This window comes from Phacochoerus africanus, chromosome 4 (assembly GCF_016906955.1).
Source record: "Phacochoerus africanus isolate WHEZ1 chromosome 4, ROS_Pafr_v1, whole genome shotgun sequence".
Lineage (NCBI taxonomy): Eukaryota > Metazoa > Chordata > Mammalia > Artiodactyla > Suidae > Phacochoerus > Phacochoerus africanus.
Window position 1 is genome coordinate 31691529 of NC_062547.1, and position 26036 is coordinate 31717564.

Sequence of the window (26036 nt, forward strand, 5' to 3'; positions counted from 1 at the left end):
AATACTGCTTTTCTTTCTCTACTTCTCTCCATCTATTTGAGCCTCCCTTTTTCTTTCAAACTCAGCTGTGATGTCCCTCTTTGAAGAATTCTCCCTGCTGGGGATTAGATATCAATCAATGCAGGTCCCTTTGAGGGCTGCTCAGTTCAAGGCCCATCCTCTGGTCAGGGCGCTCTGGTACCTGGTCCTCTGATTTCCTCAGCTGCAAAACAAAGAGCCGCACGTGGAAGCGCCATGACAGACCAGAAGTCCCCTTTACCTGCCCACCTGCCCACCGAGACAGAAGTCCTGCTGTCTGTCCTCCCCGCCCCCCATCAGGCTCTCTGCATGACAGCTGGGAATAGTCTCCCTCACAGCCCTATGAGAAGGAAATGGATTGAAAGTCTTCCTCTTCCTGCTGTGAACTTGTTTATAAGATTAAAGGCAGGTATGCTTGGGAGGGCCAGGCAGATGCTGTAACATTATTTTTAATAATTCAGGGCACACCAAGTTCAAAAACAGGTCGCATTGTTGTTGTTGTTGTTCTCCTTGGTTCCTGAAGCAAATTCTGCATCTACCATCTCCTCTTCAGCAGGAGAGAGGGGAATGGGTAACAGAGGCTTAATTCTGCCACTTGCTCCTTATTAGTTCCCAAAAGGGGACACTGCTGATGTGTCTGTAAAGACAGCAGAGTGTGCTGCCTGGGTTTACAAAGCCCTTGTTTGCAGTTCATGGGCCTCAGGTAACTACCTTGGGTATGATTTGTTCCTGTTCTGTTAACAGCAACAGACCCTGTTATTCACCCAGGCCTGCCCTTTATCAAAACAGTATCTCTTTTCATCCCAAGGACCTCATAATGAAAGACCAAGCCTCAAAGTCATAGTGAGGTAATGGGACTAGACAGCTGGCGGGAGAGAGGCCGGCACGGCCTTCTGGAGGCAGCTGGGCCTGGGGTTTGGCGGAGGAGGGCCTCCCAGGCAGCTGCCCGGGGTGTCAATCTTGCCCCAGAGTTAAGCTTTCCGTCCCTCTCCTAGGGATGGCAGTTGTTCTGTGCGTTGTCTTTGCTGCACAAGACGTGAGGTTCTTCCGTGGCCTAATGTGAGACATCTTTTTAATTGCATGGAAGAGTGACTTCCAGGCTGCCAAGGGGATGGACTTGGGGAGGGAGAAGGCTGGCTTCTCAAACAAACTCCAGAGCTCCAGAGAGAAAGGGAGGCAAGGAGCGGAGCCGGGCAGGTGTCTGCCTTTCATCTGGATATTCAGGATGACACATCTGGTGCCGGGGAAACTGCTATTTCTAACTGACGGGAAGCCTTGCAGTCAAGGGAGGGCTGAGCTGTCAGGTGAGCCAGAGATCAAGAATTATCATGACAGCTTCATGGCATGTGAAAGGCGCTGTGAAGTGCGGTGTGATTTTAACCAGCGGTGGTTAAATTAGCCTCTCTTGGACCTAGTGTGATGTGCAGTCGGAGAGGGGCCGATGGCGTCTGGAAGTGCCGGGTGCGGAGGAGGTTGCAATTCTGAAGCGCCACCATTTAGAAAAGAAAGGAGATGTGGAAAGTGGCTCCCTTTCTGAGTTTTGCTTAACAGAAGTGCCAGGCGGCAGTGATGGCTTTAATTAGCAGCACGTTGATTCCTCCAGTGAACCTCTCCAAGCCCCCTATTATAAATATTCCAAGGACCCAAAGCAACCCTCTTCCTTGAACTTCCCCAATTTAAAATCCTGTCAAAAACTAGCCACCTGTACTTGCCAGCTAAGCAGCCTTGACTAACCGTTTTGCCCTGTGCTTCTCACATTCCACGGGATTGTCTATGCAAGACTGAGCCAGCCAGCGAGCGAAGAAGGAGTGAGTGCCTTTCTGAAAAACTTCCACTCTGATAGTGGGCCAAGGAAATGCCTTTTAATAAGTAATCAGCTGGAGGAAATCAGGCCCTATCTCGCCATCTAGTAATGCTTGTCTATGCACTGGGGACTCTTCCAGAGTCTAGAGCAACAGGGTCTATGATTTGATGAACCGTAGCTCGTGAAATTCTAGAGAGAGAAAAATAACTTGCACATTTGCGTGTGTATGTGTATATATATACACATACACACACACTGTCAGCATATATCATATATAAATGAAAAGCTCTACATTAATACTCTGTGGCGATACTCTGCCAAAAGTTTTACGTAAATTATCTCATTATCTCACTTGATCAACATAGGTGGATATTCTGTTTCTTTTTGAAAGATGAGGTGACCGAGAAGCCAGTAAGTAGCAGACTTGGGACTTGAATGTGGGTCTGTCTGACTCCATAATCCACACTTGTGCCCACTGCCTCCAAAACAAGAATGGCTAACTTAAAAAAAAAAAAAAAAAAAAAACAGGTTCTCATAATTTTAAGTGGCATAGCCACCGCACCAGCTCTTACTTAAATCTGGGTGTTCCGTGAACTTGCCCTTTTTCCCCTCACAGCCTTCAGGTGCAGAATCCCAGCAGAGCCTCCCCCCCCCCCCCGCCCCCCAGGGCTTCCAGCTCTAACCTCTGCAGGAGGCACCCAGGAGACTTTATCTGTAAGAATCCCAAGTCCTTGTGATGCAGCCTGCCCAGGACCCACTGGACCACGGGGCATTTGTTGGCACTGACCAACACCGGGGCTGTGAACACATAACAACGTCTCGTTTCCAAATCCCAATCCCCACCGAAGTTGGTGGAAGAGCGAACAGCCATTCACCTGTCCACACCTGGGATTTATGTTCCGGCAGCTCCCTTCCACCCGCACCATGGCATTGTGTATGGCAAACACAGATGACCTTTGCAGCGATTTCATCTCAGCGAGCTTCCATAGATCAAACCTGTTTTGTATTGACATTGTTTGGAACAAGTACTGGCTATGTGAACTCGCAGAGCACTTGCCTCTGAACTCTCAGCCGGGAGAGGCCAAGTGCCTCTAACTCTGAGAGCAGGGAGAGGGAGCCTTGAAAGCATCCTCCGCTTCCATCCACCCAAGGCTTTGGTCCACTGGCTTCAAGCAGCTGAAGTCCTCCCATTCCTTCCAGGATTTTCTAATCCCTGTCTAGGAGGGGCAGTCGCAGGCTCAGATTGGCCCACTGGCAATGGGGTGCTTTGTGGGACATTTTCTTACAAGTCGGTTCCCATGTGGCATTTGTTAGTCACAGCTAATTATTAAGTCCTTGGCCGAGGCAGTAGACATTGTTCCCTTGATTCCTCCCTCCTCCTCCTTCTTCTCCTTCCCTCCCTCGCCTCCCCTTTGCTACAGAACAAAACACATTGTGGGGCTCTGGAGGTTGGCCGTGCACACATTTTCCAGTGATCCCCTGATGGGCTCACTGCTGGGGTTTCGTGTTTCAGGTTGAAACTCAACTGGATTAAGCATTATTCATTGATGCTGACACATTTGGTCTCTGCTCTGAGCAGCTATTTCTCCCACGCTGGCCTCGGTCCCTTACAGGCAATTTAGGTAATTCATTGAGAGCAATTCGCAGCATTTACTCAGAACGTTGATAATCTTGCACAGAATGATAGAACTCGAGGATTTCTAGATCACGGAAAGACCCTCAAGTGCCAGGTTGTGCCAGCTGTGCTCAGGAGCATAGGTCAGAAAGGAGGAGGGGGCTGAGGGAGTTAGCAGGTTCAGAGCCCCTTTGTCCCAGTTCTGGGCCCGAACGCCCCTGCATGTACCTACCTTGGGCTGGGGCTTCTGCATAAGAGTTCTGCAGCCTAAAAATCCTGAACTCCCACAACCGCATCTGCCCACTCATTCCTCACTCAGAGGAGGAAACGGGCCCCTTCTCTTACCTAACGGTCATGTGAGTTAGTGAATTGATGCCTGACTGTGAATTAGCACACGAGTCTCCCACTTATATATGCCCCATTTGTTACACCATGCTGGGATCTTTCTAGAACCCATCACCGGGCTGCTTTTCCCATGTCCTGGTCATTGTCTTATGGAAAAGGCCTGATCTGGAGGATCTAGAGGAATAGAAAATATCCAAGAAAAGCCATACCAGCATTGTCCAAGTCATACTGCATTTTCACCAGGGCCACCTCCATCACACAATGCCACGGCACCCTCTGGAGTTGCGCAGTGTACACCCTAAGGGACTGCATGGATCAGCTCTGTTTACCTATGTGAGGGCCAAAATCAAATCCAGGCTGGAAGCTTTTAGTTAAGCCTTGTGCAACAAAAGAACACAGGCTTTGGAACCAGCAGATCTGTGTTCAAATCTTGGTTCTACTACTGACCAATCTGGGACCATGTACGAATTACTTGATAGCATTCATCTTCAGGCTTTTTAATCTGAAAACAGAGCTGGGAGTTCCCTGGTGGCCTGGCAGTTAAAAGATCCTACGTTGTCACTGATGTGGCTTGAGTTCGATCCCTGATCCTGGAGCTTCCACATGCTCTGGGTGTGGCCAAAAGATAAATAAAAAAGAAATTAAAGAAATAAAAACAGAGCTGAGAATACCTAGCTCAAGGGTTGTTATAAAGAATTAAATGTAACTGTCTAGCTTAAACCACACCTGTATGTACAGTGTATCAGGGACTTGATAAATGTTCATTTCCTTATAACTTAACCTCTCTCTTGCTCTCATGCAAGTACAGGTTTGAGTCAAAAGAAAAGCCAAACATTTTCAAAGTTTACCCTTAACTTGGAAACGTCTGGATTTTGTCACAGGCTTAACGTTAACCAAATAAAATTTAAAGTATCTATAGACCATGGGCCTGTCTTAATCTTTTACAGAGCACTTGTAAAACTGAGCATTTCCTGGGGGAATAGGGCTGTGGGTTTCCAAGAGAAAATTCTACGAGGGAAAACTGGAAAAGAGTGAAAAAATTAAGTCCCGTTCCTTAGACTCTGGAAGCCCCTGGGGTATCCCGCGGCTCAGAGGCTGACTGCCCTCAGACACACTCTGGCAGGGAAATCAGAGCCCCTCATTGTACCAACTACTTGGGTGTGCTTGGGACTCTTTCAAACCCTTCTTTATTCACCATTCAGTCAGGAACCATAGGCCCAGAAGCTTGTTTTCAAAATCTAGGAAAACAGATGTTTTTGCTTATTTTTCTCTCCCTCATGCCAGAATGCTCACCGAGTTTTCACTGGGTTCTGAACTGGACTTTTTTTTTTTTTTCTTCTAACTTTTAAAACAAATCTTGGAAGAGGGTTAATATTGTGAACCAAAGCGGGAAGATGAGCCTCCCAAACTGGGGAAGGCTTTATTTTAGACTCTAATGAAAATGTGCAAGATTCAGAAGGCAGGGAGTCCTGGAAGGTGAGAGAGGAAGGGGTTGATTCATTGAGTCCGAAAGGCTCTACCTGCATGATCCCCAGACCCGCAATGTGAGGTGCATCCTGATGGACTGGATGAGAAAGTGAGCACTGCCTTTTCCTCAGAGGGAACCATGGCATCCTGGCCGGCAAGACAGTCTGGCTGTGGAAGAGCTGTGTTGACTGAACATATGCTCGCCTACTGGGTGAGGCTCAGGCCACTCGCTGTCCCTGTATTTTATAACTAGCTCAGACATTTTGGATACTGTATTAGTCTTGTATCACGGCTATAACAAATCACCACCAATTTAATGGCTTAAACACATATTTTTTTAAGTGTTTTTAGTGAAATATAGTTGCTGTACAGTATTACATGTTACAAGCATACAATAGAGTGATTCACAATTTTTTTTTTTTTGTCTTTTTAGGGCTGCACCCACGACATATGGAGGTTCCTTGGCTAGGGGTCGAAGTGGAACTGTAGCCACCGGCCTACACCAGAGCCACACCAACTCGGGATCCAAACCACATCTGTGACCTACACCACAGCTCACGGCAACTCAGATCCTTAACCTACGGAGGGAGGCCAGGGATCAAACTGGTGCCCTTATGGATACTAGCCGTTCATTAACTGCTGAGCCACACCGGGAACGCCAGTGATTTGCAATTTTTAAAGGTTGTACTCTACTTATGGTTATATTAAAATATTAGTTACATTCCCCACGTTGTACAGTGTATCCTTATAGCTTATTTTATACCTAATAGTTTGTACCTCTTACTCCCCTTCCCCTGTCTTGCCTCTCTTCCCTTCCTTGTCCCCACTGGTAACCACTAGCTTGTTTGTATCTGGCGAGTTTGCCTATTTTTTTTTTTGTTATATTCATTAGTTTGCTGAATTTTTTAGATTCCACATGTAAGTGTTATATACAGTATTTGAATTTCTCTGTATGACTTATTTCACTTAGCATAATGTCCTCCACATTCATCCAGGTTGCTGCATATGGTACATTTTCATTCTTTTTATGGCTGGGTTGTATTCCTGTGTGTATGTGTGTATCACATCTTCTTTATCCATTCATCAAAAACAGCACATATTCATTACCTCACAATCTTTTGGTCAGAAGTCTCTCATGGGTCTCAGCAGGCTGAAATCCATGTGTCAGCAGGGCTGCACTCTTTTCTGGAGGCTCTATGGGAGCAATTGTTTTCTCTCCTTAACTTTTCCAGCCTCTAGAGGATGCCCACATTCCTTGGCTTATGCTCCTCTTCTTCCTCTTCAAATCTGGCAACAGCAGGTTGAGTCCTTCTTACACTGCATCACTTTAATCTCTTCTTCTACCTCCCTTCTCCACTTGTAGTGACCCTTGTGGTTTCACTGGACCCATCCAGGTGATCAGGTGATTAACTAAGATAATCTTCCTGGTTTAAGATCAGCTGATTGGCTCCTGAACCCCATCAGCACACTTTTGATCCTCCTTTGCCATGTGATGTCATATATTTATAGGTTCCAGGGATTAGAACATGGACATCTTGGGGGGGGGGTAATTATTGCCTACCATAGGTACAAAGGTCCTTTCTACACTAAATACAATAACTAGATATTTTAGGACTCTTTCCATTGCAAGAAACAGGATCTAACTCAAGCTTAGAAGAAGAAAAGGATTTTGCTGGCTTATATACTTGGAAGAAATAGGTGATTGGCTTCAAGTACAGCTGGCTCCCCATGTCTGACAAGGCCACCAAGGCACTCAGTTTCTTGGCTTGGCATTCTTTGTGTTGGTTTACCTCTCAAGCACAGGCTATCTGCATGGTGGCTGAGATAGCTCCCAGGCAACAGCAAGCTTACAAAGCTCTCAAGACTTGGGATCCCAGAGAGGATACCATGACTTCTTTTTCGGTAGTGCCAACACAATCCTGAGGATGACTCTCATTGGCCCGTCTTGGGTCACATGTTCATCCCTAGACCAGTCACTATTCAGGGGGAGGCAGTACATCTCTCACTCTGAGCAAGGATGAGTCAGCCTCACCAGAGTACAGGTACTGAGTGGGGGAGGGAAAGGTATGCCAGAAGAAAGCCGATGTTGTTACCCAAAGGAGGTAGGGAGTTGGGCAGGCAAAAACCACTGGTGTGCATGCCAGCACCTCACAGCTGGATTTCAGAACCATGCAGTTGATGCATTATTCCAGTTCAGCGCTCATTTGGCTTCAAGCAAGAGGACACTCAAACTTGAAAGAAGACAGAGGAGGCTTCCTCAGGGCAAGTAGTAAGTTGATTCAGGTAGCATATAAGAGGAGCTGCATGGTGGTTGAGAGTCTGGGTTTTGAAACCAGACTGTTAAGGTTTACATCCAACTTATTTGTTGTGTTTACTTGTCCATTCTGTGCCTCAGCTTCCTCATCTGTGAAATGTGGTTAATAATAATACCCACCAGAAAGTTCCCTGGTGGTCTAGTGGTAAAGACTCAGTGCTTTCACTGCTTTGGCCCAGGTTCAGTCCCAGATCTGGGAACTGAGATCCCACATCGGTCTGCTGCACACTGCAGCCAAACAACAACAACAACAAAAACTTAAGTGTGAATAAAATAGAGTAAGAAAAAAATAATAATAGCATCCACCCCATGAGCTCGCTATGAAGTTTAAATGTGTTAATACAAATAAAGTGCTTAGAATAGTACTTTGACATAAAGGAAACACTCAAAAAGTAATAGCCTCAATAATGATTATCGTTGCTGTATAGCTATTGTGATTGTTAATAAGCTTCCTGGAATTCCCTTGTGGTTAAGGATCTGGCGTTGTCACTGTAGCAGCTCAGATCATTGCTGTGGCATGTGTTCAATCCCTGGCCCAGGAACTTCTAAATTCAATGGGCACAGTAAAAAAAAAAAAAAAAGAAAAAAGAAAGAAAGAAAGAGAAAAGAAAAGAAAAAAAAAAAACCAAAGAAGTAAGCTTCCTGAGGATGGCTTAGGGACATGGAGAGTGGTTAGGAACCATGTCAAATACTTCCTTGGTTTCTCTTTCTAGCTGGAGCCACTTAGTCACTTATCTCTGGAATTTAGTCTCTCAGTCACCTCAGTGGAAACTGCAGTTCTCATTTGGTAACGTGGATTTTCACGTGGCTTTCAGGCTCCATCCTTTCACCTCTGGCCTTGACTGTGCATGTGCACCACCAAATGAATGCTGGTCAGCATTTCTGAGAGAGAGTCTTGAAAGACCGATTAGTCTGGCCTGTGATTGGCTTTACGTAATAGCCACCCCTCTATTTGATTAGCTGTGCCCTTGTATACAGGGTTACCTCTCAGTAGGCTTAAGCTTGAGGGAAAAGTTGAGCTTAGCCAGAAAATTAACCAACTCATCTTTTACATGTGCACCCTAGAAAATTGCAATTTTTCTACAGAGCAAAAGAGTGTTGGTGTTGAAAAATAATGGTTCCATCCTGCTGTATAGCACTGGGAACTGTATGTGGTCACTTATGAGGGAGCATGATGGAGGATAAAGTGAGAAAAAGAATGTATACGTGTATGTGTGACTGGGTCACCTTGCTGTACAGTAAAAAATTGACAGAACACTGTAAACCAGCTAGAATGGAAAAAACAAAAATCATTTAAATTCTTAAAAAAGAAAAATAATGGTTTCATCTGGATGTTTGGGAATAGGACAGCACTGGGCACTGTTTTGCTTCTTATGTGATTTAGACTATAGTGTTTGTAGAAAAAAAAAAGAGAGATAGTTCTAGAGTGAGTATAAATGGTAGAGATGTTTTCAGCTCCAATTAGAAAGGCTCGTTGGGTAGACAAAGACCCCATTCATTTCTGCATAGAGCACCGAGGTGAGAAACTCTCCCCTGGAGCTTGAAGTTCCTGGGAGGGTGAAATGCTCACATTCACTATCAGGACGGTGAATTCCAGAGTGACCAGGGGTGTCCCCAGAAATCTTCCCTCTGGTGACAGGAGGAAGATTCCATCTTGGCTTTTTGTTCACCGTGTCCTTCTCACCTTTCAGAACCCCTCATATTTTTTCATCATTCTTAGTCCAGGATATTCAAACCATCTCTATGTACGGAGGTTTCTGCTTCAGAGGACTTGTCCTTTTCTCCAAAGATTTCACTAAGAGACCTTCCGGTGAAGCAACACCACAGTGATGGGGAGAAAGCAGGAGTACTGGTGGAATCTCTTAGCCTCAAGGCGCCACAGGAAGGGTGGTCATGCTTTGGATCTGGGTTGGACACCTTTAGATTTGGGGGAAGACCAAGCATTGTTCAGATTTTGATAGAGGTCTGCTGGGAGAGTCTTCACTGTAATGGCTCTCTTGCCCCTTTCTAGTTGGAACAATTCGTAGGCTTCACACTAGCTTTCAGATGGTTGGGTTTTGAAGCAGTCAACAAAAAAGCATCCTGCTGCCAGGGCCAACCATCAAAAAGAGAAAAGAGAGCAATGCAAACCGTGGGGGAATGTGCGAGAGAGAACTATTGTAGAGCAGAAACGTGGCTCTGCTGGCCTGATACCATTTGCATTATCTCCCCCAAAGGACCCCGTGGTTTAATGGATGGGGCTTTAACCTACCCAGAGGTCAGTCTCTGCTGGACAAGTGGAACCTCATCCCCGAGGGCATTGACATTCTCATGACACACGGACCTCCTCTAGGTAAGTGAAGCAAAGGTTGTTCTTGCGTCATATGTGATGTCTTTTATTCCCCCAAGCAGAATGAATAATGCGTCAGGGATCTAATCATTTTTCTCCAAAAAAAGAAAAAGAAAGTGAATACAAAAGAAAAATCCGTGTTTTTAAAGAAACCCCATATGATAATTAAACTCAGCAGTTCTGCTGGGCTTACAGGTGTTTGTGAAATTAAATTTTTTGATTTAGTCAAGTCAGGGGAAATCAGATGAGTATAGAGCACCACAGTCTTTTGAGTTTGATCATTTATTTTAAGAACTTTCTTCACTTTGGAGTGAGGGCGGGAGGTGGGAGAGGGGACTAGAAGAAAGACACAGACCTCGCAGTCACAGGGGCCTTTGAATGGCAATGAAATGATGGAAACTTTCATTTAAAGAATTCATTTTCCTTTTCCATGTAAGAGTGAAATTAGGAGATCTTTAATATATAACAATGAGCTAATTATACAAGCAAAGAATCCTTTTGTCTTTTTTTTTTTTCCACTAAGGTGCTAAGTAAGGACTTGTATTGACTATTACTTAAAGTTACTCATCGTAGGCATTCCCTGATGGCCTAATGTGGAGATTAGGTGTTGTCACTGCTGTGGCGTGGGTTCAGTTCCTGGCCTGGGAACTTCCACAAGTGCATCCAAAAAACATCATTATCATCATCATCATCATTAATTTTTTTTTTTTTTTTTTGCTATTTCTTGGGCCGCTCCCACGGCACATGGAGGTTCCCAGACTAGGGGTCGAATCGGAGCTGTAGCCACCAGCCTACGCCAGAGCCACAGCAACTCGGGATCCGAGCCAAGTCTGCAACCCACACCACAGCTCACGGCAACGCCGGGTCCTTAACCCACTGAGCAAGGGCAGGGACCGAACCCACAACCTCATGGTTCCTAGTCGGATTCGTTAACCACGGCGCCACGACGGGAACTCCATCATCATCATCATTTTACAGATACAGTCCTTTATCCGGGTTTAGATTGTCAGTATGCTTCAAAGCTATCTGCAGTTACCCAGATTGTGGGTCAGAAGATTATTATTTGATTTATATAATTATCTTCTAATTGTACTTGAGCTTGTTAGCGTTTGGCTTAGCCACACATCATAGTTCACTCGGGACTGCCACCTGGACCCTCCGGTCTCCTTGGTACTTATTATGCCAGCATCCTTCCTGATCAAACTAAGGTATGCTCAGGCAGTTTAGATGTTTCCATTTCAGTAGGAGAGTTTTTTTTTTTTTTTTCAATTGCGTTAAAAACCACATAACAGGGAATCTATCCTCTTCACAAGTCGTTAAATGTACCATGCTAGAAAAGTTTTCTTGAGCATCTTGATTTGGAAAGAGGGAGAAAACACTTAAATACAAAACTGAATGATTTTCACAGATTTTTCTCTGTGGTCTGGGGTTGCTATCCATGTCCCTTCCCTCCTCTTGTCAGCCTGAAAAATAAAAAATCCCCTAATGTGTAGGTATTTTCCCCCTCCACACCACTTAATGATGCCTTCCCACCCTGACAAAGGAAGTGCTCATTAATGATGGTGGGGGGAAGGGGGCAGGGAGCAAAAGAAGGGGAGCCAGTTCTGTTGCAGACAGAGAAATTGTACATATTTGTACAAAATCAACACTTCCTGAACTTTTTCAAAGCTTCAGTGTCACCACCCCCTGCCTTCATATTTTAGAAGATTCTACTTATCAGTAGCCTTTATCAAGTCATAATGAATTGGCAGTTCCCATTGTGGCACAGTGGAAAAGAATCTGACCGGTAACCATGAGGTTGCGGGTTCCATCCCTGGCCTTGCTCAGTGGGTTAAGGATCCAGCATTGCCATGAGCTGTGGTGTAGGTCACAGATGCGTCTCAGATCCTGCGTTGCTGTGGCTGTGGTGTAGGCCTGTAGCTGAAGCTCCAATTCGACCCCTAACCTGGGAATCTCCATATGCTGCAGGTGTGGCCCTAAAAAAGCAAAACCAACAAACAAAAAAAGTCAAAATGAATTAATTTCCCTATTCCGCAGTCTTTAGAGGCTAACTAAAGTATGAAATAGCTGGCTGATTATTCCGATCAGCATGAGCTGCATGAGTTACACAGAGAGACCCTAGAGAGACCTCATCCCGGCCAACTTGACCCTTCCCCTGAGCTTCCTCGTTGGATGCAGGCATACGATCCTCCATAGGCTGTTTACCGTGAGGGACTTGGGCAGCCTCAGCATAGAGATGTTTACAGACTTAAGGTATTATTTGGAATATAACTTTAAACAGAACGATTAGTTGATTCATAGATGCCATCAGGCCATTAATTTTGGTACAGAAAGTGAGTGGCAGTAACAGTAAATCTGACTTCTAGCGTCCAGAGAATTCAGACATCCCAGAAACTTAATAGGGAGGTTGCCTTCCCTCTCTTTGAAGTAAAGGTGGAGTAATCAATCCACAGAGGGACTGTGTGTATAGCAAAGAGAGATCCATAGCGAGAAGTTCCAAAATGAAAGGTCAGGCAACGTTTTCATAAGGTAACATTGAACCTTAATCAACAGGGAATCTTGTGGACATTCTGGACTAGGAGGTGGGGGCTGGCTGGGTGTAAGAATTGCCCTCGAATCCTCTCCTGCTGGCAAGGGAGCCCTGGCACATGGGATGTTAACTATTATGGTACAAATAAGACATTTTCTCAGGTGATTGCATATGAAATGAGATATTTTCCCTCTTCATGAGAAATATATCCATGAGGGACTAAGACAATCACTGGGGGTTACAAATTTTTTTCCTCTAATTAACAAAGTTTTGAAACCCCTGGTTGGATTTTTTTTTTTTTTTGACTGTGCCTGTGGTATGTGAAAGATCCCAGGCCAGAGACTGAACCTGAGCCAAAGCAGTGACAAGGCCAGATCCTTAACCCACTTAGCCAGCAGGGAACTCCGGAAAGCCCTTTTGGTTGGATTTTTATAGGGCCCCTACTTTTATCCGATGTTTTCCCAAACTCTCTGTCCATTCCCCACACCCCAGCCAGCATGTCTTTACAGAGATGCTGCATCTTCGTTTCTACAGTTCTGCCAAAGTGGAATAAGCTAGCCTGTCCCTTTCTGCCTGACCATTTCTGAATAGTAGAAATCACCTAATGGAGCTGTGGAATGGATCCCCACTGATGATGATTTAGCCTTTTGTCCAACCTGCCTTCTTTATACCCTATCCTGCTGAGGTGATTGGATTCCATTCCGGGCCATAATCACTCAGATGGCTGACTTCTGCTATAATTGATGTCCGTTTTTATGGATTTTCCGCATCAGGCATAGAACTAAGTGGCTCTTATGTAAAGGTAGTCAATTAGTCCCAGTTTGCTGCATGCCACCGCCAGGTCACCGTGGTTGCCCTATTGCCAGAGAGGGCACTCAAGGAGGAACTTGGTATTCCTAAGCTTTGGTCATCAGGAACCACCAAGGGTTAAGAGTTGATGTGTCTAAAGAGAGCAGGGTATCATGTGGCCAGTTTATAGGCAGCCCCTCCTAGCCTTCTTCTTTGAACCATCTTGGAAGTAGACTGCTATAAGAGATACAGGTTTTTTTTAAGAGAGAAAATAACTGAATTAAGAGAAAAAGAGAGATTATGGGACTGCCGGGAATAAATGTCATTGGGCCAATGAAGAAGATTTGAAACCCTTGGCAGAATAAATCAAATACTTTACAGGAAAAAAAAAAAGTTAATTAACAGGAAGAAAAAAGATGGAAACAAGAAAAAAAAAAATTCAAGAACCTAAAGAAGACAAAGTGAAAATTCCTTAAAAGCCATTGTGAGCTTTAATGGAGAGGGTAGGATTACAGATAATGTAATAAACCTTCTGTGAGTTATAGCTTCCTGAAAGTCTAAATGAAACCTTACCTGAAGGCAGAAAATTAAGAGTATTGATTACATTTTGCCCTTAGGTTTTCGAGACTGGGTTCCAAAGGAACTTCAGAGAGTGGGCTGCGTGGAGCTTTTAAACACAGTCCAGCGGCGAGTCCGGCCCAAACTCCATGTGTTTGGTGGAATCCATGAAGGTAAGGCTGAGAGAAAGGCTTCACAGCATGCTGTGTCATTATCCGTGATGCATTCCGCAGTGGAGACTTTAGCTACATGGGAGTACTAGCAGTGGTTCCCAAACTCTTTTTACCAGTGCAACCCTTTCCTAAGGTCAAGCATTAGGAGAAACACCCACTTATAAAGCTGCTGATAAATATTTTGTGTGGACCTGCTCTCTTTTAAGCAGCATGGAGAGTTAGGAAACCAGGTCTGGCCCACCTTTTGGCAAACGCAGCGCTAACCCTGGACAGATTCTGGAATCTTCATGGAAACATGAAGAATGTTTGATAACCACTGCTCAAAAGCACCCCTGGGGGAAAAAGAAAGTCAGATTTTCTCCTTGAGAGTGTTAGGAGAAATGGATTTTAGACTAAATATCATCCATGGCCTCATCCTCCCTATAAATACTGAGTTTCCTATGGCATGTGTGCAAAGACCCAGGAAGACAAGACTTTCTCCAAAAAATAACTTTGGATGTGCAAGGAAAAAGACAAAGAACAGAAGTGACGGAAGCTACGCTTTGCAGGTAGACATTGCTAATCTCAGAAAACCATTTCAGACTTCTTAGAAATCAGCACTGTTAACTCGGGCTGAGGTTAAACAGCCTAATTAAATTTCCCCTACTTGGGAACTGGTCCAGTTGCCGTTTTCTGCCTTTCTAGGTAAGCTGAGTCAAGTTCACAGAACCAGAAAACCTCATGGGAAGCTTCAGGAGTCTAGGTTTTGTCTGTCCTGACTTTTTTAAGCCAGGAGTAGCCAGACCTTGGGACAGACCCGAGGCCTTCTTTCAGCAGGCCTTATGTCTTCTGGCCGTACCAGTCTCTCATGATTAGAAATGTTTGTGTGCAGGGGGTGTGTGTATGTGGGCAGGCACCAGATTTTGCTTTTCAAAGCCCACAGTCCAGTGGCTTCCTGGTTAGGCAAGCAATAAACAGCATATTGAAAATCATCCTATTGAGGCCAGAGAAAATTCAGCTTACTCCAAGTGCAGGCACGAGCTGAGTGGATGGAAAGCTAGGCGGGCAGCTCCCAGAGAGCGGATATCATCCTGAAAAGGTGGGCGCTTGTCTAAGGCATGATACAGGCTGCGGGTGGGGGAGGATGGGAGATCATGTCCCAACAGCATTTCTGGGGACCAGTTATCAGGTTTGAATTCCTGCCTCGTGCCTATGAGTTTGCTTTTTTTTTTTTTCAATCATTAATTAGCTTTAAACTAGCCAGACAATTGGGGAATTCCACTAAAGTCCCAAAATAATAAACTTGCTTAAAAAGGAAGAGATCATATTCAAATAAACTTGTCTCGCTTTTATTCGCTTAGGACAGCTGAAGAGGGCAGAGAGAGGGCAAATACCAGCCTCTTGATGGAGAGAGATAACAAGACTTTATGACCCCAGAACTAAACAGTGCACGTTTGAAATGCCTCCTTTCTTTTCTTAAGAGATTTTTCCATTGACCCTCATTAAGCTCTCCACAGGCTTGCTTGGAGAAATTTTAGCAAATGGAATAAAAAAAAAAAAAAAACCTTATCGTTAGAGTTTGATCATTTTCTTTTTTCACACATATATTTTTCTATGCCATAAGAAGAGCCTGAGACCAACATAGAATTACAAACTTAATTGCAGAGGCTGTAAGACAAAATAGAAGGTATCCAGGGAGATGTGCGGATTTGCAAATATGCTAAAAAATTCAACATGTTAAAATTTATAAAAGGAACAGATGTACCCAAAGACCAGAGGAATTTTCTTAGCTTTCTTCTAATAGGTCACAAGAGATTTATAATGCATATGGGAAGTGTTTTTGCTTGATCCAGTGTCCAGGTTAGTGTAGGAGGCAGTGTCCTTTGGTGATATCTGTCCAGATCACTTGGGCATTTGATTACCTGATTCTTTTGAAAGCAGTGGAACTCAGCATCAAAGCCACACAACCCAAGTAAAATAAGTTCACTTATTGGTAGCTTGCATTGAGTCAGTTTAGAACTTGTCTTGTTGCTAAGGAAGCTAAGCATTCGTCTTTCCCAACTCCCAGCACTGTACTCTTTCCCTTTTCACCTGTCCTGAAGCCCATTTGGGGTTTGGATAATGGATGCATTTGCCCCTGAGGAGTTTCTTATGCTACTCTGTCTCTTCCCTAGAACTTCACAGTTAATCTAGGGCTTTGAAATGAAAATCATAATTTACAAGAGGGAAAATATGTTTCTTCTTTATTCTCACTGGTAAAGAAATCACAGCCTCTCCCTGACAAATCTGATGTTTAAATAAAGAAAAAATAATCACTTGTCTTTAAAGTGGAGGATTCTCCCTTTAAAGAAAATTAAATCAGGGAGTTCCCTGATGGCTCAGTGGGTTAAGGATCTGGCATTGTCACTGCTGTAGCTCAGTTCGATCCCTGGCCCTGGGAACTTCTGCATGCTGCCGGCACAGCCAAAAAAGAAAAAAGAAAATTGGGAGGCAGCTTCTGAAAACTGTTATATCTGGGGGGAAGCTCCAGCAAATTTCATCTCACTGCCTTCCAGCAAAAGACCTTTTTTTGTTTTCCTTGTCTGCTGGCCCTACCTTGAGTCACTATCACGGATTATTTTCCCACTGATATATTTTACAGTAAGTGTGACACTCTCTCCACAGGTTACGGCATCATGACCGACGGTTACACAACATACATCAATGCCTCTACGTGTACAGTCAGCTTTCAACCGACCAATCCTCCAATTATATTTGACCTTCCAAACCCACAGGGTTCCTGAAGCTCCAAAAGCCCAATTGGAATGCGAGGGAAGGTCTAAAACTGCCATTTTTCTAATTATAAACTTACATTCTCTTCCTTGTTTATTTACCGATCCTGTGAGTTCTTTTTGTAAATTGCTGGAACACAAATGATGCTAGAGGTTGTGCTTCTTCTTCTTTTTTTTAAATGGGGCATCCGTTTGGAATCAAAGGAGCGTTGTGAATTTGTAAAATGACTCCTGTTTTCTCAAAGGCCACGCCATTGTAAATTGTTAGTGTTCGCCAAAGGACAGCCAAGCTTTCTTTTGAAAAGGTGACAAAAGTCTTATTTTAATATGCTTTAAGCTGGAAAAAAAAAAGAAAAAGAAAAAAAAGGAAACAGGTCGGCAGTGTTTTAAAAACCAACCAGATTTGCACAACTGTTTAAGAGTATTGTTTGAAGTATTTTATTTTTTGATGTTTCGTTGTTGTTGTTGTTTTTCTTGGGAATGCTTCTTTTTTGCAGACATGGCCCGGATTTAAAGCAATCTTCTCAACAAAAGTAGGCATGGAAAAGTCTTTTCTTCCCACTCTTCCTGTAAAGAAAGCTGTGTCAGAGGAAGAAAACAGCCCTCATTTAGAGGACGGCTTAGCTAGTGAGATCTATATTGTGGTTATACAAGGTCTCATGGTTTGTTTATTTCTTTTAAATTATTTTAGCTTTAAAAATATGGAAATGGAATCTGTCAAGAGCAGGTATTTCATGCAGTAAAAAAAAATGAGCGTGCAGACTCCTTTTCAATATGGGTTTATATATATAAATATTTTGTGTATTATGACTAAGTTAGGCATTTAATAGTGCCAAGGACAGTTCAACTGTAAAGGGATGCTTGATAGCAGGGCATCAGAAGTCCGAAGGAGTTGACACATTTTCTCAGAGCTCAAGGTCTTAAAGAGCTTGAGTTAAATCTAGGTACAGTCGCAGGCGTGTATAGACTTAAATGGATGCAATGGAAGCTAACTAAAACAAGGCTTAGTTGTCCTTTATATTTAAATACCCTGAATTGTCTTCTTACTTCCTTCTTCCCCTCCCCCATTTTGCACTGTGTGTCGATGCAATCTTCGCTAGCACAAAATATTGTCGCTAATAGTCATTTCTGTTTTCCCACTGTAAATGCTGTTGAGCTTTATTCTATTTTATGTTATCTTGTTAATGAAATTTAGGAAAGCAGTTGTTTTCTTTAAATTTATTGTGATATTCTATATCTAGCGGCCTTTATATGCAAATAAAATTGCAAGATTTTTAAATCCGTGCCATTTAGAGGGTTGGCTGGTGGGAGGATGGTGGTTTAGTCCTGGGGAAGGAGGGGTTTATTCATATGCAACATCGGTGCTCCCTTTCAGAGGAATTAGAATAAGTGACATTTTTTTTTCTAATTTTCAATAAATTTTTATTACCAGCCATTCATGGGCTGGCAGGTAGATCGATACGGCACTCAGTGTACTCTTTCCTTCCATCACGCTGCCATCTATCTTTCTGTAGATTCTAGAGGGAAGATTTCATCTTTGGCCATTGCAATTTCTACAGGACTAGAGGGTCCGTGCAGTGGGGGTTGGAGATGCTCTTGTGGACATCTGTGTGGTAGTGAGAGGATGAGCCAGTGTGTAATGGAGTGACCTCTATATATTCTCTTTTGTCCCCAGGAGCAGCCACCATCTCCCCCTCTTTTTTTTGGTGTTTTTTTTTTTTTTAATTGATGTCCACCTCTAGAATGCAGTGGCAGCCGGAGGCAGCAGAGGGTAGGGCAGAGAAAGCCATGTTGTATCTTTTATTTTCTCTGGAAGAGGCATTGAGGAAAAGCAGCATGATCTTGAATCCACAATAATATATCCCGAAGTCTGCTTTCCAGTGCCTGCTGCATTGTATTCTGCACATCTTCCTTCCTTCTTACCCCGTGGTGGGTCTTACCCCATGGTGGAGTTCTTGAACAGAATTCTTGATTTCCAGTGCCAGCAGAGTACAGAGAATGTTCTAGGCCAGAATTCCAGCTCCTAGTTGTTGATATTTATTAAGTGTCCTGGATGGCCACACAAAAGTGATCCAATATCGTAGTAGCTAAAGTGTGCTGTGGCTGTGGGAGGGTAACCCCCTCCCTTGACCTGCTCCATCAGCAGAAGAGGGCAGTGACTTCAGGTTCTTTCCCAGGGAGCTGGACGAAGCGGTAGGACTGAATGGAAATTTCATCTGGTGAGTGTACAAGGAGTCAGGCTCAGACTTCTGGAAAACAGGCTTTCCGGAGACAGGTGGATGATCATGATGACAAGTGTGCATGCACAGCCCTTGAGAGCACGTCTGGACACAAACTAATGAAGCTAAGCACTCACTAAAATTGCTTTCCATGGCGTGGGAGCAGGAAGCAGCCCAGTCTACAGGGTGAACTGGCTCAGACAGCGCTTCCTTCAGCTGGTCCAGGTTCACCATTCCACATGTATGGACTGCCTCCAGAGGGGGCCAGGATGACTGTCTGAAGGCCTGACGTTTGCTCTCCCCACCGGGCCTTGTAACAGGCAACCCTCTGAAATAGCTCTTACAAATCCGACGCTTCCTAACCCTGCCCCCCATCACCAGGTACTCTGCCGAGGAGGTCTGTTTTGTTTCTTTTTTTTTTTTAATTTTTATTACAGTTGATTTACAATATTTTGTCAATTTCTGCTGTACAGCAAAATGACCCAGTCATATGTATATACACACACACACACACACACACACACACACACACACACACACATATACACACACACACACACACATTCTTTTTCTCGTATTATTTTCTATCATGTTTTATCACAGGTGGTCCTGTTTTGTTTCTAATACTCACAAAAGCCTGGAAGGGGTCACATAAGCCCCACTTTTTAGATAGGAAACCAAGGCTCTAAAAGCTCAGTGATTTTCCCTAGGAAAATAGAAGGTTCAACATCATTCCCTAGGAAGGTCTGTCTGACACCATCGCCCATGCCCTTTTCACCTCCCCATCTCTGAAGCAGAAAAGTAGAAATCCTTCAAGAGCTGATATAAGACTGACGCAGGCGGGGTTGGGGGAGGTACTTTCTATTTCTCACATAGGAGCCCCGTGGAGTCCACTAACAGGGCTTTATAACCACATCAAGTTGAACCCCATCCTTTCTGCTTGAATCTTGGCACAGTGTGATGCAGATGAGCACAGAGCCTAGAGCCAGCATGCCTGCTCCACCTCGGACTGACCCTGATGCCTTTGGCTGGGTGCTCACCCTCTCTGTAAAACAGGGGTGGTGGTGATGATGACGTCTTTGTGAGAGGTTACATGGTATCTTGTGTGATGTTAAGATCACTGCTTGGCATCTAGGAAGCGGTACCTGTGTGCTTGTTAAATAAGGTCCTCTGGGTGTCCTGGAGGGTCTCCAGGTGGGACCTGCCTCTTGACTTCTCTCCCTCAAGGCGTTGTTTTGGAGAAAGTGTCTTTGTTTGCATTCTTTGCAAACTATCACAAATCTCTCTTTATAAAACCATGAAGGATGCCAAGGGCATTTGCGAGAGGTAGGTAAGGGAGACTGACTTTATGTATTTTGCAAAATCTCATCTAATCTCAGAATAGGAAAGGGCCTGTTACTCTTTCAAATCACTTAAATGATACCCATGGATCTCAGCATCTCTTGCCCTTTGGGTCTCTACATTTCACTCACCTTCTTTTTCAAGCTCAATTAGTGAGGTTTTTTTTTTGTTTGTTTGTTTGTTTGTTTTACATTTTTCTCCTGATCCCTTTTTGTCTTATAAAGATGTTGGGAGGTTGCTGAAATCCCCTTAAGAGGCAGGTCACTGTTATTCTGACAGGTGGCCAGCGTTAAGCCTGCCTTCATCTCCATCACTTAAGTAAATAAATACTGTGACCCAGCCTTTAAGTAGGGAGGAACAGAAGCTGGGAGGATTTGGGATTTGTCAGTTGCAGATAAAACACTTGCTGTGCCCAGAATGTCCCCTTCCCCCAACTCTCTACCGGCAAGGATGTACTGCTTTAATAGAGTTAACAGCCACATGTTACCTTGGTTTTCCAGGGTCTTCTCATGCTCTGTTCCCACTTTCATAGAAGTTTTAAGGTGCTTTTTGTTTCATTATTAAGTCAAAATGAATGAAGAGAGTAAGTGAATGTTGAAAATTCAGCTATGAGCTGAGGCATGTGGAAACACTGCTGGGCCTGCATGGGGCAGGAAGTAAGTGAATGTGAGGAGGGTTCCTGCACTGGTCAGTCTTAATGGGTGGGTTCCCAAAAGCTCTAGGCCCACTTCTGGATGTCAGCTTCTTAATGCAAAATGTTTTTTCTCCTACCTTGTAGTGAAGCAGCAGGACTGCTGCATGTGTGACCACTCGCTAGCATGGCTCTTCCAAAAGTTTAGAGCTGCTTTCCCTTCCTTTTCAAAATGTCCCCTCTACTTTTCTGCTCCTATCCTGCCTTTGATGGAAGAGCAAAACACACTGATTCAAAAGCCTCTCTGAGGAGTTCCTGTTGTGGCTCAGCAGGTTAAGAACTTGACACAGTGCCCACGAGGATGCGGATTTGATCCCTGGCCTCGCTCAGTGGGTTAAGGACCTAGCATTGCCAAGAGCTGTGGTGTAGATCACAGATGTAGCTTGGATCCAGTGCTGTTGTAGCTGTGGTGTGGGCTGGGACCTGTAGCTCTGATTTGACCCCTAGCCCAGGAACTTCCATATGCCATGGGTGCAGCCCTAAAAAGAAAAAAAAAAGCCTCTCTGAGAAGCCTCCCTCCTCCCTGGTGCCCATATTAAGTGAGCCTCTGCACTCTATAAGAAGTTCAGTGAGGGAGTTCCTGTTGTGGCTTGGTGGTAACGAACCCGACTAGTATCCATGAGGATGTGGGTTCGATCACTGGCCCCACTCAGTGGGTTATCTAGCATTGCCATGAGCTGTAGTGTAGGTAGCAAATGCGGCTCGGATCCTGTGTGGCTGTGTCTGTGACAGGTCAGCAGCTGCGGCTCCAATTCAACCCCTAGCCTGGGCATTTCCATATGCCACGGATGTGGCCCTATAATAATAATAAAAAAAAAGAGGTTCAGAGAGGGTCAGTGGCATCGCTGAGGTTATACAGCAGTTCAGTTCAAGTAGATAGCCCCATATTGGCATTTAGGCTCTTAATTTTGAACATAAATTGCTTTTTCAGCTTGACGTTCAGGAATAATCAAAATGGGAAAATCAGTTTGGCCAGACATGATGTGATTTTGTAGCAGAGAACAAGCTGCCTATAGAGGGCTTATTAAACCAGGTTATTTGAAAAAGAAAACTTCAAAATCTGACCTCCAAGTGTTCCCATAAGAGCTCACTTTCTTTCCCGTCCACCAGTCCACCTACAGCTCCTCTGATGGGCAGAGAGCTTCTCCTCTTGCAAAAGAGACAGGTACATGGTTTCTGCCTTTTCTGCCTCTAAATTTTGTCAGCTTTTTGTCATGCATTCTGACATACATGTGTATGTCCAGTCTGGAAGACACTGAGTGCTGGTACGAGCCCCCCAACTTCGGCATCAGGCATGCTTGTTTTCAATCCTTGCTATGCCATTTACCATCTGGGCGGCCTTGCGTGTACGACTTTACTTCTCTCAGCTCCATACTCCACACCTGTGTAATGGGGACAATTCCTACTGAAAATGGATTTCAGTTGTTATAACATCAAGAGTTCCCATTATGGCTCAAAGGATTAAGGGCCTGACATTGTCTCTGTGAAGTGCTGGTTGGATCCCTGTCCTCACTCAGTGGGTTAAGGATCCAACATTGCCACAAGCCACAACATAGGTCACAGATGCAGCTTAGATCCAGTATCGCCATGGCTGTGGCACAGGCCATAGCTTCAGCTCTGATTCGGCACCTAGCCCAGGCACTTCCATATGCCACAGGTGCAGCCATTTAACAACAACAACAAAAAAAAGTTGATATAACATCAGTAGAGTATAGGACCCAGTGAACTGTTATAATAAATGGAAGACTTTATTATGCTGCCCATCATACTTTCTTAAAGCAAAAAAAAAAAAAGGGGGGGGGGCAAAAAGAAAGATGTAGCTTATTTTTCTGTTAGAGCCCTTCGCAAGAGAATGAATTCTCTGAACTGGACTGAGTCAGGTAAACCCAAGCCATGCATAAATGGAGCTCTTCAAATTCCTGTCTCTCTTGGAACTACCTGACCAAACCTTTGTGGTAGGTTCTTCTTGTTTCCTTTCTGCATCATGGATGCCTTATGACACAAAATTCTTGAGGTAAAAGGCCTTTCATATCCGAGAGCATATATATCTGGTAACGGTGAGAGAGAAAAATGCATTTCCATTAGGAAGCATGGCCACGGTGGTACTAAAAGCACGAGTAGACTAAACACACGAAGGCAGAGAGCTTGCTCCCATCAATCAGTTTTGATTTTTATGAAGCCGCAGTTACCATGAGGTGCATCTGAATGCTCTCAGAGCCTGCTTACCAAGGGAAAGGGCCTGTGATTTCATAGCCCATTTCTGCCCCGACCTTAGGGGGTGACCTTGGGAATAGGTTAAGCTTTTCAGAAGGAGCTCCTGAAATAGCAAATGACTTGGAACCCAAATGCTCCATGCTTGGGCTCACCAACATGCCTCTGCACATACCAGCAATAATGCTTCGGTAACAACTTAATCCTTAAAGAGACCCGTATTTCCTAGTAGCCTTTCCTGAGTTCCCTTATCCTGAACTCCCCCTTTGGTACTGGCATAGCCCCTCATACAAAGCACAGACTTCTACCTGCAGCACATTCTGATTACTGCTCTCTGCCTGTGAGCTTCCTGAGATCAGGGACCAGGCCTTCTATCTCTGCATTCCCAGCAACCAGGTCCAAAGAAATGCTTTCTTTTGTTGTTGTTGTTGTTGTTGTTGTTGTCTTTTTAGGACTGCACCTGCAGCATATGGAGTTTCCCAGGCTAGGGGTCAAATTGAAGCTGTAGTCGCTGGCCTACGCCATAGCCATGGCAACACTGGATCCTTAACCCACTGAGCGAGGCCAAGGATCTCTGTCCTCATGAATCATAGTCAAATTCATTGTCACTGAGCCACAATGGGAACTCCAAGACTGCTTTCTTAATAAATTAATCAGTGATTGGCAGAAAATAGCCAGGTATGTAAGAAAGGAGAAATTAATCACAGATGAAGTCAACAAATATTTCCTGAACACTGTATGCCAGTGATGTACTAGAAGGTTTCATTTGTAAGACCCAGTTATTGCCATGAAAGATCCCTATAGTTTGGTCAAAAAAAAAAGAAGATATTGACACATGAAATTAGATTACAGTCAGAGGTTTAACTAATAGTTCAAGACAAAAATTAAAAAAAAAAATCAGGTCTGGGATACACAGGTTTCTCCACTTATGTGCGTGGCCATGGTCATGGGAAGTACTAGCTGGGGGTGTGTCTCAGACAAAAGCACAGGCAGCTATCCTAGGAAAGAGAGTCTGAGTAATAATGTTGATGCCAATCCCATGCAGCTTCATTCCTGGAGGAGAAAAACTGGTCTGACCAATGGCAATTCCAAGTGTGTCACGTAGCTGGTTTGTTTTCTTAATTTACTCTATGAAATGGTTTGCTCTAATGGCATGCCATTGACGAAATGCACCATAATGTCTTCATCCATCACCTCCAAATGCTTTTGCATGCATCAGTTGTTGACTTGTTTTCTCCCGTTCAGCACATAAATGAGAGGAATGATTTATCCAAGGCCACCAGTTACTCTTATGTGGAATCTGAAATAGGTCCCTGGAGAAATACTGCCCCGAGCATGTGTTTCTTTATGCTGCTTTGAACTTGTGTGGAAAGGTGACTTTGGCCTGGGCTGTGCTGATATCCCCCTGACCAGTGGTTTCTTGGAGAGCTGGTCCAGGGGTCCATTGTGGTTTGTAACTCTCAGATGTAAGAGCTTGTATTCCTGTGGGGGTCACCATTAGGCTTGGGTTACGGAGGGTGCAAACTAGGGCTTGACCTTTGAGGCTGTGTGTGGGCATTTGAACAAGTAATGAGATTTCCCCATGAGCTCTCTTGAACTCACATTCACCAGGAAGAGAGAGGGTATTACATGCATGAGTGCGGTTTTCTTCCTTCTTTTAATATACCCCACTTCCTTGAACTTCCCTCCCCAGGCTGGAGTCATCTGGTCCTTAACCCTTCAGGGTTTTGTACATCATTAGAGCAGAAATGGCAGATAAGCAGGAATATCAAGATAGTTCTTATCAGACCTGAATAGACCTATCTCCAAAGAAGACATACAAATTGCCAGCAGACATGTGAAAATATGCTCAACATTACTAATCATCAGAGAAATGCAAATCAGAACCACAATGAAGGATCATTTTACCCTTGTCAGAATGGCTATCATCAAAAAGACAACAAAAAAGAAGTGTTGGAGAGGATGTGGAGAAAAGGAAACCCTTGTACGTTGTTGGTGGGAATGTAAATTGGTCCAGCCACTATAGAAAACAATAAGGAAATTCCCCCCAAAAAATTAAAAAAGAATGACCACACAATCCAGCAGTTCCACCTCTGGGTGTTTACCTGAAGAAAACAAAATTACTAATCTGGCAGAATTACTAATCCCATGTTCATAGCAGCATTATTTACAATAACGAAGATATGGAAGTAACCCAAGTGTCCATTGATAGACGAATGGATTAAAAAAGGTAAGGCAGGAGTTCCCATCGTGGCGCAGTGGTTCACGAATCCAACTAGGAACCATGAGGTTGCGGGTTTGGTCCCTGCCCTTGCTCAGTGGGTTAACGATCCGGCGTTGCCGTGAGCTGTGGTGTAGGTTGCAGACGCGGCTCGGATCCCGTGTTGCTGTGGCTCTGGCGTAGGCCTGTGGCTACAGCTCTGATTCGACCCCTAGCCTGGGAACCTCCATATGCAGCAGGAGCGGTCCAAAGAAATAGCAAAAAGACAAAAAAAAAAAAAAGGTAAGGCATACACATACACACACATGAATATTTCTCAGCTGTAAAAAAGAATGAAATATTGCTATTTGCAACAACATGGATAGACCTAGAGAGTATTATGCTAAGTGAAATAAATCAGAGAAACTCAAATGCTATGTGATTTCTCTTATATGTGGAATCTGAAAAACAAAGCAAATGAACAATCATAACAGAAGCAGACTTACAGATATAGAGAGCAAACTAGCGGTTGCCAGAGGGGAGGGGAATGAGCGATTGGGTGAAATAGATGACGGGGATTAAGATGTACATACTTTCAGTTATAAAATAAATAAGTCTTGGGGTTGAAATGTGCAAGATAAGGAATATAGTCAATAATATGGTAATTTCGTATGGTGACATG

General features: G+C 44.1%; 1 protein-coding gene across 5 annotated transcripts in view; it reads left to right on the forward strand.

The window, feature by feature from the left end:
- Positions 1–17971, forward strand: part of MPPED2 (metallophosphoesterase domain containing 2) — a 182687-nt gene extending 164716 nt beyond the window's left edge. For all 5 annotated transcript variants that reach the window (XM_047776090.1, XM_047776094.1, XM_047776093.1 and 2 more), the window contains 3 exons: positions 9780–9895; positions 13829–13942; positions 16586–17971. In XM_047776090.1, the coding sequence (XP_047632046.1) occupies positions 9780–9895; positions 13829–13942; positions 16586–16704 (349 nt within the window). In that variant the 3' untranslated portion in view covers positions 16705–17971. The remainder of the gene's footprint in view (positions 1–9779; positions 9896–13828; positions 13943–16585) is intronic.
- Positions 17972–26036: the final 8065 nt, after the last annotated feature.